The 15010-nt window shown below is 37.8% G+C and overlaps 1 protein-coding gene and 4 non-coding genes across 5 annotated transcripts; all 5 read right to left on the minus strand.

The window, feature by feature from the left end:
- Nucleotides 1–2856: 2856 nt before the first annotated feature.
- Nucleotides 2857–2982, minus strand: LOC137711756 (small nucleolar RNA SNORD14). Its single transcript, XR_011065104.1, has one exon. It is a non-coding gene; the product is annotated as a small nucleolar RNA SNORD14 (small nucleolar RNA).
- A 53-nt stretch (nt 2983–3035) lies between these two features.
- LOC137711791 (small nucleolar RNA Z101) lies at nt 3036–3131 on the minus strand. Its single transcript, XR_011065137.1, has one exon. It is a non-coding gene; the product is annotated as a small nucleolar RNA Z101 (small nucleolar RNA).
- An 85-nt stretch (nt 3132–3216) lies between these two features.
- LOC137711800 (small nucleolar RNA snoR14) lies at nt 3217–3303 on the minus strand. The gene has a single exon (XR_011065145.1). It is a non-coding gene; the product is annotated as a small nucleolar RNA snoR14 (small nucleolar RNA).
- Nucleotides 3304–3384: 81 nt separating this feature from the next.
- On the minus strand, nt 3385–3471 carry LOC137711799 (small nucleolar RNA U61). Its single transcript, XR_011065144.1, has one exon. It is a non-coding gene; the product is annotated as a small nucleolar RNA U61 (small nucleolar RNA).
- A 5377-nt stretch (nt 3472–8848) lies between these two features.
- Nucleotides 8849–10229, minus strand: LOC137709792 (deoxypodophyllotoxin synthase-like). Its single transcript, XM_068448776.1, has 3 exons — nt 9817–10229; nt 9417–9738; nt 8849–9297 (listed from the first exon to the last, which is right to left on the minus strand). The coding sequence occupies exons 1-3, from the start codon at nt 10191–10193 to the stop codon at nt 9052–9054; spliced, it is 945 nt and encodes a 314-aa protein (XP_068304877.1). The 5' UTR covers nt 10194–10229; the 3' UTR covers nt 8849–9051.
- Nucleotides 10230–15010: the final 4781 nt, after the last annotated feature.

Here is a 15010-nt window from a genome sequence, read left to right on the forward strand (position 1 = left end):
ATCAAAGAATTGCCTTGCGCTTGATATAACCTGAAAGAAGGGTAGCCACTTTAAGAGCAACTCTACTTTTGTTTATTGCCTTGGGGATAGGCAACTCAATCCACTCGATTCCCTTCCCCAAACACTCCAACTCACTCGGGCAATTGGGTTTAAGGCGAGCCCGATAGAGAAGTCAAGCAATAAGAGCACTTCCAATGTGTAAAGGCTCCCTTTGGCAATAGACAGTTCAATCCCCTTAAGTAAATAGTAAATGTCTTTAATGAACAGTAATTGTTTATTACATCTCCACATATGCTGAATAGCCTATGCAATTCGTATTAAAATATGGCTTTGTATATTAGCACCCCACAAAATGGTGAATGCATCTCACATTAAAATTTAATATTAAATAACTTATTTATCCTACCATGCAATGACAATTTTGACCTTATTAGGTTAAAAAAAAATTATAAAGTTCTATATACACCCCAAATCACTTTTAACGTATTATTTATCTTCTTCAACTATCAAAACCCCTCCGACCCTCCATTGTTGAACAAAACTCTAACCAATGAAACTACAAACATGTTGATTGAGAAAAATTATTTTTGACGAATGAAACACGAAATCGATGTTTTAGAAGCTTCACATGAGGTAAGACTTTATATTATTTATTGTTTTAGTGATTTTGACGACATCAATAATTATTTAATCTTTTTTTTGATGCATTATTCAAGTTTCTATGTTCGTATTCATCTTTTAGGAATCACATGGATTATATGAAGAATTAATCACCTAAAATTACCACCAAATATTAAAAACAGACAACATGAGTTTTAATGGTGTAATTGGAAACAATCCACATATGCTTTAAATCCCAAGCGGCATCTTTTGTCAAAATTTTAGTCAGCATTATTTGTCCAAATTAAAAGCTTTATAAGATAGAAATGTGGGGTGTGTAGAAAATATGCCCGCATATAGAACATGTAAGGTATATATTAAGAATATGGAGTGTGAGAGTATTATAGGAAAGTATGTGGAGTTTATTCAACAATTTGTGGGATATTAATATAATAAGCCTTAAAATGTTAGTATTTTTATTTTATAAAATAAGAAGAAAAAAAAATTTATTTTTAATTTCGGATAGAATTTTTAACCGATCACGTCACGCCACATGTCACCATCCAAAAGTATGATTTTTGTGGATATATTTCGATAAGATTTTTAACCAATTACGTCTCGTCTCATATCCTTACATGTTTAGAATCGTTGAAAATATTCAAATATGGTGTAAGGTGGGAGAAAATGATAAGGTACCTTTTTTGGATTTTTAATTAATTTTTAATTTTTATTAACTTAATTAATCTAGACCGTTGGATAACAAAAAATTTGAAATCCAACAGTCTAGATTGTGACACATGACCCAACATAGCATTTTATTTTTTTATTTTTTAAAGTCGAACAACGTAAACCTTTGATCTAGAAATCAAATGATCTAGATTGTGTCACATTATTAGCTGTTGGGGAAGGTAACTGGTAAAGGAAATCAAAGGGCCTTTGCCACAACCATTTCAGAGCTCGGAGGTGAGATTAGAAAGGCAAATGTTATTCAATTAAATAAAGCTTGAATAATGTTGTAAATGCGGGTGGTAATATCTAATAATATTAAATTTATCTATGAATAACACGAGTGTAGAAACATCAAAGCATGGAATGGTGGATTTTGAGTAATGGCTCATGCTTTGTGTTTTTCATAAATGAATCCAATATCATAACCAAAAACCATCCACATTTACAACATAACACATTATTTACCATTGTAATAAAACCATCCACATGACACATGAATTTGCCCGTGTCATCCAATCAGTCCCTTGATATTGCAAATTATTGTACTGACCCATCTCTCTGTTTTTCGTCGCCATTAAAACCCCAGAAAGCTTTGTTGTTTTTGTTTTGATTATGACAACCGGCTCTCACAGCGGCGATGCGTCGGACACATTCGAGGCAATGGGAGAAGTATTTTGAAGGATGTGAATATAATCTCTCAAAATACATATGTAGAAGAACACTACATGGGTGCAGCAAATTCAATAGCAGCCCCTGCTGATGGCATCGTTGTTTCTGTACCATGTTGGTGATCTAATGGCGGGGAAGTCGGAGATGGTGGATCTGTGCGAGACGGAGACGATGGAGGCGGCTACATTTTCTCATTAATCCACAAGATGCATATAAAACCAATTACAACATGTTTGATCAGTTTATTATGTATCAAAGAATATTAAATATTCTTTCTTTTCGATCTTCGAGCCATATCGATCTTCGAGCCATTTCTTCTAGCCTTCACAATAAAATAATGGAGGCGTTCACTGGCCAACATCAGTGAGCAATGGTTAATAAAAATAAAAAACAAAAACAAAAAATATAAAAATAAAAAGGAAATAGCAAATTATATTGATGGAAATCAATAATAAAAAACACAAAGGATTTGGAATTAAATCAGAAGATGACCAAGAATCAATAAAAAATAAAAACAAATTACATTGATGGAAATCAATAAAAAAAAACACAAAGGGTTTGGAATTAAATCAGAAGAGCAACATTTGGACAGAATGTGGCAAATATGTTGAAGTTCCAAATGTTGCCACATTCTATCCAACATAAACGTATTTGCCACATTCAACATAACACAAAATATTTACCATTATAAAAAAACCATCCACATGGCACATGAATTTGCCATCGCAAACGAAGCTTATTCAGCTAACACTGCACCGAGACATTCTTCCAGGGCAGATGATTGACCCAATACAATGTAACTAGCAATACACTCCATTAGATTATCAACACAACCAAAACAGAAACAATAAGATTTAGTGTCTCAGACATCCAAGGAAGGATAAAAGCAGCATAAGCTCTCAAGCCCGGCGAAAGGCGAAAGCTCTTAGGCGGCCACTGCGAATGTTCTTGAGAAACAAGCCTTTGGATTTATCATCATAGACAATAAATTATCAAAATTCAACAAAAACCCACAATTATAAGACAAGGAGAAAGAACAAGGGCATCAGTTCTCCAAGGTGATAGATAAAACATCAATGAAATTCAGACGCAAATTACCCATAAATACCAGTTTGATTCATCACCTGCCCACATTCTTTTCCAACAAAGAAATAACAAAAACAAGTGGGGTTGTGTGTGGGAGTGAAGTGTGTTTAAGTGATGGAATTTCGAAAGAAAGCGATCGGAACCTGTCGGGATTCACAGTAACATCAAACTGTTACCAGTCAGTGGATTGACAGACATGAATTTCTATCGTCACCTCGCTTTATTCGATCAAACACAGTTCCTAAAACAGCTTAAAAAATCATAAAACCAACTAAAACATGAAACCAATAGAATAAAAGGAGGCTCAGAACTTCTTAGAGGGTTGTGACCGTCATCGACGGAGCTCGAAAGCTGCCGCCTTTGGCACAAAGAGCTTCATCAAGGCCATCATTGCAGGGAATTACATGGAAACACAAATAAAGTATGAGTTATGAAGGGAAACGGGGATTGGGTGGAGGGGGTTTGTTGAAGCGGCTATGGACTTGAAGGAGGAGGAGGTGGGCGGATGCTTCAAATTGGGGAGAGTTGTCGCGGAAGAGGCAATTTATAGACTATGAGAAAACCCTAGTTTTGTAAACCCTATGGGCTGAAACGCTGGGCTGCATTGGGTACCAGGATTAGGGTGCAGAAATAATTTTCTTGGGCTTTAACGGGCTGCTGCTTCATGAATATTTTTGTTTTTACTTTCAAATTTTCATTTATTTGTGGAGATAATTGAGCAATCAGATTCAAACTGTATCTAAAGTCTTTTAAAATTAAATTAAATTCAAATAAAATTATAGCAAAATACTTATCAAGAACTGTTGTTCTATGACACCATATTTTCTACAAAAGTTTCGGACCGTTAGATTGGTAGAGATTGAAGCGTTACGGTTAAGGTTATTAAGCCTACGTAAAATCAGGATTATGAAAGATTTTGGGCTGCCTGGGGCCTAGGATCCAAGCCCATACCCTTTGCATTTCATGCAGGCAAGCATTGAGGGAGAACTAGCCTAGTTTACCTCTTTTCCTAGCAAGTCAACTGTTTTAGTTAGGACTAAACTAGATTCCTACATTAAATGTATGATAAACCCAACAAGTCAGACATTTAATGCCAATTTTCCCTTCCCAGCTTGCACAGACAACCAACGCGCAAAAGCCATGAGGCACGTTACCAGAAGTAGTGCTTGCGAAAAGCTGGCCTGGGAAAGCCGCGCCTCGGGAAGAAGCAGGATGCAGGTTTCAACAATGCAGCTACCTTACACCGAAAGGAATATAGTAGGAGGGTTAGGGAGAAAGGAAGGGGAAGACCAAGCCACACAGAGAGATTCCTTTGAAGTCTAGAGAAGAACCCTTCATTTACAAAAGGAGAGGGAGAAACCATTTAGGGGGGATAAAGAGAACGCAAAGAGACAAAGCCAAGAAGCACCACCCATGAAGTAAACCCAGAGAGCTCCATTTAGCCCAGACTCCAAGCCTCAAGAATCATCGTCCATGCTACCTTAGAAATTCCCACAACCTTCCACTAAAGATCCCAGCCATTAGAAGCCTTGCTATCACCCAAGGAAGGCCTAAATCATCCAGCCAAAAATGCCATGCAATCATACATACTCCTTATCTCTCATGTTAAACCAGTAATCTTCTAGCTTCCACACCACACTTCACTTGAGCCAGTAATCTTCTAGCTTCCACACCACACTTCGCTTGAGCAAGTCTTTATCTTGATCAATCATTCTATCTTCGAGTCGTTGATATCACCGGGGTATTTCCTAAGACAAGTTAACTCTTTCTAGATATTCTGGGGCTTGGTATGAATCCGAGTCAAGAGAGATATGAGGACATTCTCAAAACCCAACTCCACTTCGACCTAAAAGTCCCCCAACAAAGTTCGTGAGCATTGCAAACTGCAATGTGCTCCTTAAACAAAATGAGATATGCAGACCTCAATATTAAGTCTATTTTTCTGTGTGTTTCTTGAAAGAGAAGATATTGTTTATTTTTTTCCTCTTATGATTTTCCTAATATGTGTGTGTGTACTGTGTAGTTTTATGAGAAATTATTTGGTAAGATAGATAATTGTCTAGCAGTAAATCAACACAATGTATAATACATTCTTGCTAGAATGTGTAGTTCATATTCACGTTATTCCATCATTGTCGTTGTACAAAGTAAAAATCACAAATTATTGAAATGTCTTATTCTGATCAAACAAATTGACGGTTATGGTGGTTTCAGGTAGATACGGATTTGAAGTCCTTTAGCGGACATGGCCAATGGGTCCGTACAATCTTCTCTTGGGGAACAAGTCTCTCTCATTTGAACCTCTTGACTAGGTTGTGCATGAACACAAGTATTTCCAACCGGGCATACTCTTTGCCGGGCACATCCTTGACTCTCCTTTAAATGGAACATCTGTGTATGTTCTCATCACTTCTTGATCTACGTTCTACAAGTACTTCATCTTCTGAGTGTTATCCCAATTCAGCAACTCCCCCGGGGCTTTCGAGTTTGCAATCATTTCATCTGCTCTGAAATGATTATATAGTACTTGAAAAAGAAGTACGAAACCCCTAAACGTGTACACGTAATACTATTTTTAGTAATATGTTTGTCGTTTAACCCAAGTGCCTAAGTTCTGGGGCATCTGGTGCAATTACTTACCATTGTAGACTGCATTGTAGATGTCAGGGAGTTGTGCAAGAAACTTGACAATGAGGGAGCAAACATCGCTGGCAGTTTCATAACCACCAATCAAATCTTACTATTGAAATCCAATTCCTTCATGTAGGTTCCATCCTGATCGCATGTTATGAGCATGTGTGACAAAATGTCTTGCATCGGAGAAGCCTTGCCATCAGCCAAATCAGCCTTCCTCTGCTTTATGATCTCTGTCAACTCCCCCTTGATGGATTTGGAGGCCTCAATGGCTTTGCGAAGCGGGGTCCCCGGGATGTCAATAGGCATCGATATGACTACGGCGTTAGCCAAATACAAAGAATGGCCTAGTTTGTCTATGTCCTTTTGGTCAGGCCAAGAAACAAACGCGCAGCGATCGCCAAGTTGTAGCTGCAGTAATATTATGCATGCACATGTAATATATAGGCATAGAGTAGTAGTAGCATTCTGCATTCAACTAGCTATATATATGCGTATTTTCAGACAATAATTAAATTTAATTAGTAACCTATTTAAATGAAACTTTATCAAATTAATGTCAATCACGAGATTGATATTCTGAATGATATAACATTGTTGATTCTAAAAATTACACAACCTACATGGACCGCCAAAGTAACTAGGATTAATTCGTTCCTTGGTGCTTGAATGCTGATGCGGGCATGCCTATTTGCTACCAAAACTTGGTCAGGCGAAGGTCTTGAATGGTGAATGTGGTGAAATGTGATGCTGATTTATGAATTAAGTGATGCCAATTGGCATAACCTTAGTTTCACACACTAGGCCTTGGATTCTACAACCTGAAGACAAGGTTATGCCAATTGCTGTGAAGTTTAATAATGATTCGGCTATCTGTGTGCCGAAGTTTAAAAGTAACATGAAGGTAACACCTCGCTTCATCAAGAAAGCTGATGAAGTGACGTCTTTCAGCAAAAGAATAAAAAATTCTTCGGCGGCTAAGACTTGGATAAACAGTCAGATAGACTTGAAAAAATCCCTGTCTAACCAAATAGTCGAAGCTCCTATGGTAAACTGAATCTACAACACCAGCCCTGTTTAACCAGACGGCCGCCTTTGCTGGTTGCTTCTAGAAAGTCCCGTCTACCCAATCGATCGTCGTTCGTCGGCTGCCAACCCAAACTTGCCTAACTAGACATACTTTGTGCTGATGGTTAGTAAGCAATTTAGTTTTCTCAAAAGGTGTGAGAGATTTTGCATTGAGCATTGATTTAGATTTTGAGTTCAAGCTCTCCTCTACATTGCAAATTCTCTTGTATTTACTGGAAAAAAAAAAAAAAAAATTCATTGATTGCCAAGTCTGCCGAGTTGTATCATAAAAGTAGTCTCCTCCCCCATTGACATTCTATTAGGTACATAATTGTTTTCGGATATTACAAAATGTTAGGACAGTCTACTGGTGCACAATGGCATGGTTGTCAAAGTTATAGCTCATAATGTAACTTACAATTCACAATTAAACGTCTTGGATATTGAACTCAAGTCTCTTAGAGTGAGAAACTAACTGATGTTAACAGCCAGATTAGTGTGTTTATGAACTGGTGAATAATGTCAACACCCTTCTTCTTACTTGTATGAATAAACTTCTCCCAGTCTTTCCTCCCAAGTAGTTTAGCAGAAGGCAAGGGACCATTTTCTATTTCGACATATCAGAAGATGTATGACTAGTATGGTTCAAAACTGCTGATGAGCAAAGAATTGTTGCATTCTAATAATTACCTTTATAGGTGATGAACCTGATTGGCAAAAAGGAAAAGTTGCGGTAATGGTGGATGATATGGTTGACACTGCTGGTCAGTGAAGTGTTTACCTCTCTTGAACCATTTCATCTGAGATTTTATCTTTAAAAAATTGCTGGCATTTCTCACTTTCTAAACAAGTAATATGTTGTCGGGACAATTTCAAAAGGAGCAGCTCTATTACATCAAGAGGGGGCAAGGGAAGTCTATGCTTGCTGTACCCATGCTGTGTTGAGGTACCAACTTCCTTTCTAGTGTTTAATCTTCTTCTTCCATTTCACTAAATAACCTTCGTTGTTATTACTTCTTTCTAGAGATAACCTTCGTCTCCTCGTTTGACTGGTACAACAGTATAACTTAGATTTTGTTTTTCCTTTTTAAGTTTATAAAATGGTTTGTAATTCTAGCTGGCAGTTACTGATCCAAGTTCCAATTCTACTAAATAAGAATCGATTATCCACCTTATCACCTGTTAATTTTCAATTTGATATCGATATGAACCAACAACTGAGTTTATTTTGCTAGTTGTTTAATCATTGTGTAACGTAGTGGTGATACCGTCTGAATCATAAGATAGTGACCTTGTTGGTTTTTCTTCACAGCCTTCCTGCAATAAAAAGGTTGTCAAATGGCCTGTCTCAAGAGGTGATTGTGACAAACACAATTCCTATTGCAGAGAAGAATTACTTTCCCCTGTTGACGCTCCCTTCGGTAGCAAACCTTTTGGGCGAAACTATATGGCGTGTGCATAATGATTGTTCTCTGAGGCAATGCCAGTGACGGACTCCCTTTAAAATCTATGTTATGCTGTTTTCTATATTTCGATCCACATTGGTTTACTCATCCAAGTATTCTGATTTATTAGTTCTCCACATATGTTTAAGTGTTTTTTGGGTGGGGGTGGGGGGAGGGGTTAATGTCCGCAAGTAGGTCTCAGGATATAGCTAGGTTGCTTTTTAAGAATTGCAAGAGTTGGAAGATTTGTAATGGAGTAATGTAGAAAGAGATGTCAATTCCAGGAGCTGGTTGGGCTCCTAAAGGGACATCCTGCTTTCAAAGCCAAATTTTGACCTAGTTCAGTGAGCTTATAGCTTAAACAGCTTTGGAAGTTTCAGCTGTTAGGCTTGATGGAAAATCATAAATTGTTATCAGGAGCGTATCCTATAGAGAGTGATTTTTGGCCGCTAGATCTCGGGTTTTGGATCCTTGACCAAGAATTTTAATGGTCAAAACCCTAGTGTACTGTATTTCGAAAAAAGTTATACAAGAAGCTGTATTATTTTTTATATATCAAGATTTTTGGCCGTGAAATCTTGGTTAATGGATACTGTGAAGCATATTAAAAACTCTTATGAATTTGATATTTGATGGAAATTGGTAGTTATTAGTACAAGATGATGACTATTTTCAAGTGATGATAAATTTATTTAAAATATAGCAACATTAATGACATAACACACAACATGGTTGCTAAAACAAGAAAGAAAAAACACAATACATAAAAAAAGAGAGACAGTAGGGGATAAGCTAAGCTTGGTGCCTTCGAGCATGGAAATCAAACCCCGCAATATTCCTTGACAGAAAACCCAACTCCACCGTTACGATAATTGGCCATATAAATTTGAACGTAATCCAACATATGCAATGGCTTATACTTCACGGGGTGGTCGTCTGCGGTAAGCTCGTCCGGTGCGCGTGTCACCCCTTCCAAGTATGAAAATAGTCCAAACGAGTATCTTTCCTCATTTTCCTTCAAATTGACTCTATGTTTACAAGATAGTATTCTGTCATTGCTCCAAACCTAGGCAAGAAAAAGCATAGATTATAGTTGATCACTAGAAATAGAACCCCTTTTAGCCTATGACAGCCTCATTTATATCCATGAAACAGGATGATTAATGGAAGTGTATGGTGGCATACCTGAAATCCATCACATGCCATGAATAGGAAGGACGAAGGCAAAGGATCAAAACCAATCCATTTGTTATCTTTTGTATATATCTCAAGACCTTTGACATGATTTTGGTGGAGTATGGAAGTTAAAGTCTTGTCTGTATGCACGGATAGACCCTGTCCAGTTCCGATTTTCTCGGGTTTCCTATATTTGTTAAAGCGGAGAGTGGACACAGTCGATTGAAGGTGATCGTCAAGGTGTTTTTCTACGTTGTAGTTTTCGAATACCATTCTTGTAACCGCTTGATTTAGTTCTGCCATCACTCTTCTATACGCATCAGCAGTCTCACTAGACAAAAGAACATTGTAAAAGGTGAGTCGATATATCCCAAACTCAATCATTTATCAAATGTATACTAAACCATACCGATATTGATCATTTCCATTAGGCCAAAAATGATGTTCGAATATTCGCGATTTTTCACTGTCTGTACCAGTTGCCAAGCTTTCATGGAAAGGCCCCATTAAATGACCATCAATTAAAGGTTGTTCCTGCGGAGTTTGCGCTTTAGTTTCAATTGGGAAATCAAACAGCTCTTTTAATGTCCCAAACATGCTGTCGTGAAGCTCAGGTGAAACTTTGTTGGGCAAGACTGCCATGAAACAGCCAAACTCTTCGAGTGCGCGGCAAACATTCCCACGTACTGAGAGCCAAGAACTTGTCCCTGGCTTCAAGCAATCCTCTTGGGAGAAATCTACTACTGGAATTTTGGGTACCGTTTGGGTAACACTTGTGACACTCATCTTTTTCTTTTCACAAGTTAAGAGTATTGAACTAGAAGCTGTAAGGGTATTGAACTAGAAGCTGTAAGTTCTCAACCGATTAAACTGATATTTATAGAGTAGCTAAGTGGTGTGTTTCTGATTTGTCTATGAACTATGGTTATCTTTTTGTTAGAATTCCTTTGTCCCACATTAGCCAAAAGGCTTGAGAACAAGCCTTTTAAATAGAATTACCCCACTCTAACTAATACCGAGACTTTTTGCAATAAAACTCCACACCTGACGGACAGTTGACCAAGTGGGGATAGTATCGGTGTTGTTGGAGTGGGCCCATCGCTTTAACACTTTTTGCCCACAACAGTTATTGCTCTGTGGACAGAAGACGGCCATACACGTTTTCATGATTATAGAAGATACCAAAGAAAACATTAATTTAGAACTTCAACATCGGCACCAAAGCCAAATTAGGTGATCAATCCCTTGTGTTCTTGTAATTTAGTAATATAGAAGATACCCGAATCATATGCTGGCTGCAAATTCAATCGACTTGTGTTCTTGTAATTTAGTGATCAATCCCTTTAGTTCTGGAGTGGATTTACATTGTTAGATTATTTTATCTCTATCAATTATCAATTATGATGCGTTAAGGAATAACAAGTCGGCATATTTTATTTTTTTTCTCTTATCAATTATGATGCGTTAAGGAATAACAAGTCGGCATACTATGGCCTAACTTTTCTTCATATTTTTCCTTTAGGCGACTACTTTTCTTCATACCATTTTTGGCCCGACTTTCCGAGCTTATGTATTTGCTTTCCGAAACCATCCGGCAATGAAGGCGAGGGCGAGAACAAGGGCATAGCCTAAAGCTCAACTTTGGCAGGATGTTCTTAATGAAAACAAGGTTGAACAACCGGCGAAGTAACAATCACTCTTAGGGTGCGTTTGTTTGGCCGGATTAAGTTTCACTGGATTGGACTACTTGGCTAGGATTAGTAGTCCAGTGTTTGGTGTAAATTAGGATTGTGTTTAATGGGATTAAGCCGGACTTGTGCCGACTAAATCCTGCCCTAGGTGGGCTTAGCGAGAGCCACCAAAAATGAGGGGATTCGTAGTCCCGTTTTTGTTCTTCGCTTCACCTCGTGTTTCTGTTCTTCGATTCACCGCTTCACCTCCATTTCTGTTCTTCACCTCAGGCTTCACCTCGTGTTGCTTGCTTTGCTTCTCTCCTCCTTCATCTTCTCCATCTCAGAGGATCTCCAAGTCTGCAATATTGGGTTTGACAGAAACGGATCCAAGAAATCCAAGCCATCATTGTCTCTCACTTCCCTAACTCCACAAACCCTGACTCGTCGCCGGTCAGCTCGCCAGGCATCGCTGCAGGCCGGTTTCGCCGCTCCACAAACTTGCGGTTCCGATTGAATCCACAGACTTGGAAAGCTCTCTCCAGTTTGAATCTTGCACCGAATAAAAACCTTCGAATCTTGCACCAAATAAAAACCTGAAAAATAGGGGAGGGAAGGAGAGCGTGGGACGGAGAGAAAACCTTGGAAAGCTCTCTCCACCACTTCCCCGTGTTTCCCCCTTCCTCAATCTCTCGAACCTTCTCCGTCATTCCTCTCCTTGTTTCTTCTCCCCCATCTCTGCAATTCTCCTTCCCGAAGCAAACACACCACATCCACACCCACACCCCACCGCGACCTCCACCAGAGTGTCTCACACCTTCTCGAAGACTCTCTTCTCCTCAGTCTCTTCCCTCTCAATCTCTCTCTCCCTCAGTCTCTCTCTCCCGACTCCTCTATCTCCAATTTCTCACACCTTTCGGATCTATCGATTCTCAACCTCCTCCCTCTCGATCTTTCTCCCCCAGTCTCTCTCTCTCTATCTCGATGCCTCTGTCTCCGATCTGCACAGCTTTGCCGGTTTTCGCTCCCTCCCAAACCGGAGATCGTCCGATGGGATCTCGATCAAGAGGTTTCGGACGTGGTGGAGAGCATGGGATGGAGAGAACAAAGGAGATAAAAAGGGAGAAAAAGATGGAGGCTTCCAGAGAGAGGGAGAGTATTATTAGAATAAAAAAGGTAGAATTAATTAATATAATATTATTAAATATGAATTAAAAAATATAATATTATAGTTTGTTATTATCCTTCTTTTTAGTCCGACACTGCACCAAACGCTTTACTAAGCTAGTCCAGCTTAGTCTAGTCTAAGACAGTCCAGCTTAATCCCTGCAGCTAGTACAGTCCGAAACAGTCCGGTGCAACAAACACCCCCTTAGGGTCTTGTCTTCAAAATAAATTAATCCTCAAAAATAAATTAATCAGCAAAATAACATTAAAAGGTAACTTATATTTTGCATCCTCAAGTTTAGGTGCAATTACAAGTCCATATTTCAAGTATAAAATGCTGCAATATCATACATAAACTTACGAATTTATTGGAATATGAACCTAGAAAACCGAATTGAACTTGATGCAAGGCGCAGCAGGGAGAAAATGAAAAGATGAAATGGATAGGTAGGGTCCCCTATCTCTTAGTGCGAGGAGAGACCTAAAAACCCTAGATGCATACGACGTAGACAACTAGAAGAACAAAGTAACAACTCTAATTTATTCTAAAAGCATTTTCAATCATTTTAAAAGCACATTCAAACGAGCCCAAAGACACTTAAAAACGAATTTACAACTCTAATTTCAATATGATAATTCAAACAACTTCAACTTTATCTGCCCTACAAATACAAGTATTTATAGGCTTACAACTTAAAGTGAAAAATATCAAAAGACAAATGAAATAAACTTACACTAAAACTCCCAAAATGATAAAAGATTTCAGTTAAACTAGATCTCATAAGTCACAAATTAAAGCAAGATACATGCATTATCTCTAAATATGCATGTATTTTACTATCACTTTAATCCCTTAATGCCATAGCTGCCACTAAGTTCATGCAATAATGACCTTGGTTCATGGCCTGGATTAAAATTGTAAGAAAAAGTTCTTCACCTAGCTAACCGCCAGTCCCGTCAGCTCCGCCTAATCCCACCTAGGCATCCGCCTAATATGGTTTCCAATTTTGTGACCGATTCGGTGTAAATCATGGTGGTCGCTGACTATCCAACGCCTAGGCAGCCACCTAGGCCAATTTTTAGAACAATATTTCCATTAGGTATAACATAAGATTTTGTGGTATCCGATAGTGTATATATTTTAAATTGAAGATCGAATTCGTTCATTGTATTCTTATAGGGTGGAGGAGTGTAGCTATAAAAAAATAAAAAAATCATAAAAATCGGATCTAAAATAACTTTTAAATCGTGATTTTTCGTTTATAACCATGAAATTTTTTTGTCCCGTTACCTAACCTCTAAATATTTATCTTTTGTAGATCAAGGATCACATGCTTCATTGCACGTGACAAACACCATAAGTTTTAGAGAACACGAAACTATTACAAGTGAAGAAAAAAATCCTTAAGCTGAATTACCTCGCAATATACATGATCCATTGGAATATCAAAGTAACCCAATGACTGCCCACAACGAATATCAAAGTACCTCGCAATTTACATTGTTAGATTATTTTTATCTATAAATTAGTGATTGTTACTTTGCTGGTTGTTCACCCTTGTTTCATTGAGAACATCCTGCCAAAGTTGGGCTTTAGGGTTTGCCCTTATTCTCGCCCTTGCTTTTCATCGCCGGATGGTTTCTGTAAAACAAATATATAAGCTATGAAGGCCAAATGCTTCAACCAAAATATGCCGACTTTTTATTCCTTAACGCATCACTAATTGACAGACAAAAATAATCTAACAATGTAAATTGGCCCCAGAACTAAATTAAAGGGATTGCTTCAACCAAAATATGCCAACTTTTTATTCCTTAGCGCATCACTAATTGACAGACAAAAATAATCTAACAATGTAAATTGGCCCCAGAACTAAACTAAAGGGATTGCTTCAACCAAAATATGCCAACTTTTTATTCCTTAGCGCATCACTAATTGACAGACAAAAATAATCTAACAATGTAAATTGGCCCCAGAACTAAACTAAAGGGATTGGTCACTAAATTACAAGAGCACAAGTCAATTCAATTTGCAGCCAATATATAATTCTGATGTTGTCGTTAACATTAAAAAATGGCCATCTAGCACTATTTCTTTACAAATGCTCTCTTACATTTTTACAAATTCGAAGTGCATAACATTTTTGGAGTGCCAAAAATAACTTCCTATATTAGAACACAAGTTGACTTATAAAGGAAAGTAGGTAGCTAGTTAATAATATTCGACATAAATCACATGTTTTGATGTTCATGTTGGTGTTAAGTTGGCGGCAACATGGATTTCAAGAGAATCCAACATCGAAGAAGTACAAATTACGACAATTTAGGTGGTTCGCTTTTGATTAAACCGAGGTCTTTTAAGATAAAATCCTACGCTCATGAAGCTCTGACACAACAATTGGTATCAAACCCTAATTTGGCATTGGCGCAGATGTTGAAGTTCTAAATTAAGTTGTGAGCAAACAGATAACCATAGTTCACAAAAAAATCAGAAACACACAACTTAGCTACTCTGTAAATATCAATTTAATCGGTTGAGAACTTACAGCTTCCAGTTCAATATCCTTAGGCCTGGTTTGGTACTGAGGTGATTCTGAAAAAAAACTGGTATAAAAAAAAGCTGGGAGCTGTTTTTGTGTTTGGTAAACATTCAACTTTACCTTTTTTTCACAGTTTTGGGTGAAAAAAAGCCAAAAACAAGAAGCTGCAAAACCTAGCTTTGAAAAACCGGTTTTTTTTCACATCTGTTTTACATAAAAGTTTACC

This window comes from Pyrus communis, chromosome 12 (assembly GCF_963583255.1).
Source record: "Pyrus communis chromosome 12, drPyrComm1.1, whole genome shotgun sequence".
NCBI lineage: Eukaryota > Viridiplantae > Streptophyta > Magnoliopsida > Rosales > Rosaceae > Pyrus > Pyrus communis.